General features: G+C 51.4%; 2 protein-coding genes across 7 annotated transcripts in view; one reads left to right on the top strand and one right to left on the bottom strand.

Annotated features, from left to right (window-relative positions):
- LOC116101817 (CD177 antigen-like) overlaps positions 1-660 on the top strand; it is a 56,987-nt gene that overhangs the window by 35,185 nt on the left and 21,142 nt on the right. The gene's annotated exons all lie outside the window — the stretch shown is intronic.
- The window catches only part of LOC116101814 (CD177 antigen-like), a 6,542-nt gene that overhangs the window by 2,658 nt on the left and 3,224 nt on the right, over positions 1-660 (bottom strand). For all 5 annotated transcript variants that reach the window (XM_031385671.1, XM_031385675.1, XM_031385674.1 and 2 more), the window contains exon 3: positions 462-602. In XM_031385671.1, the coding sequence (XP_031241531.1) occupies positions 462-602 (141 nt within the window). The remainder of the gene's footprint in view (positions 1-461; positions 603-660) is intronic.

Here is a 660-nt window from a genome sequence, read left to right as displayed (position 1 = left end):
ACTTCCCTGCAGGACTCAGGCTTAGCAGAACCCAACGCAGGCACTTAGCATGCATCCTTCCTCTGTCCGTCCATCCTTCCTTCCCTCCTTCCACTCCCTCCCTCCCTCCCTTTTTTTCTCTCTCCTCCTGGGCCCTGAGTCTCCTCTAGTCCAGGCTGCTCTTGAACTCACAAGGTTGCTGCAGATGAAGTTGACTCTTCCCACCCACAGCCCCATGCTGGCATTGCAGGCACACAGTACCACACCCAGTTTGTGTGGTACAATGGTTCAAGCCCAGAGTTTTTCTCTTAACTAGCATAGGTTTGCCATATATACCCCCATCACAGCTCAGCAGAACAAGGCATGGAGACCAGAGATCCCAGGCTTGAGAGGAACTGAGCAGAACTTCAGGGAATAGAATCCAGACTAGGGCTGGGCCTGGCTTGGTATAGGAATGGGTTCCTCAAACTCAGAGCACGCACCTACATCTATGAGCAGAAGTATCTCCTGACACATCTCTTCACCCTTAGTTATCACGGTATTGTGTTCTCTCCATTCAACTGCTGTATTACTGAGGTCTCTGCCCAAGTGCACCATGGATCCATCCTGACAGGTCAGAGTATCTGTGGAGAGGAAAATCCAGGGTTTATGAGAGTCAGGTAGCACACCATGCCTGTGCCT

This window comes from Mastomys coucha, unplaced genomic scaffold (assembly GCF_008632895.1).
Source record: "Mastomys coucha isolate ucsf_1 unplaced genomic scaffold, UCSF_Mcou_1 pScaffold21, whole genome shotgun sequence".
Taxonomy (NCBI): domain Eukaryota; kingdom Metazoa; phylum Chordata; class Mammalia; order Rodentia; family Muridae; genus Mastomys; species Mastomys coucha.
The sequence above is the reverse complement of the archived record's forward strand: the minus strand, read 5'-3'. Positions and strand labels throughout refer to the sequence as shown.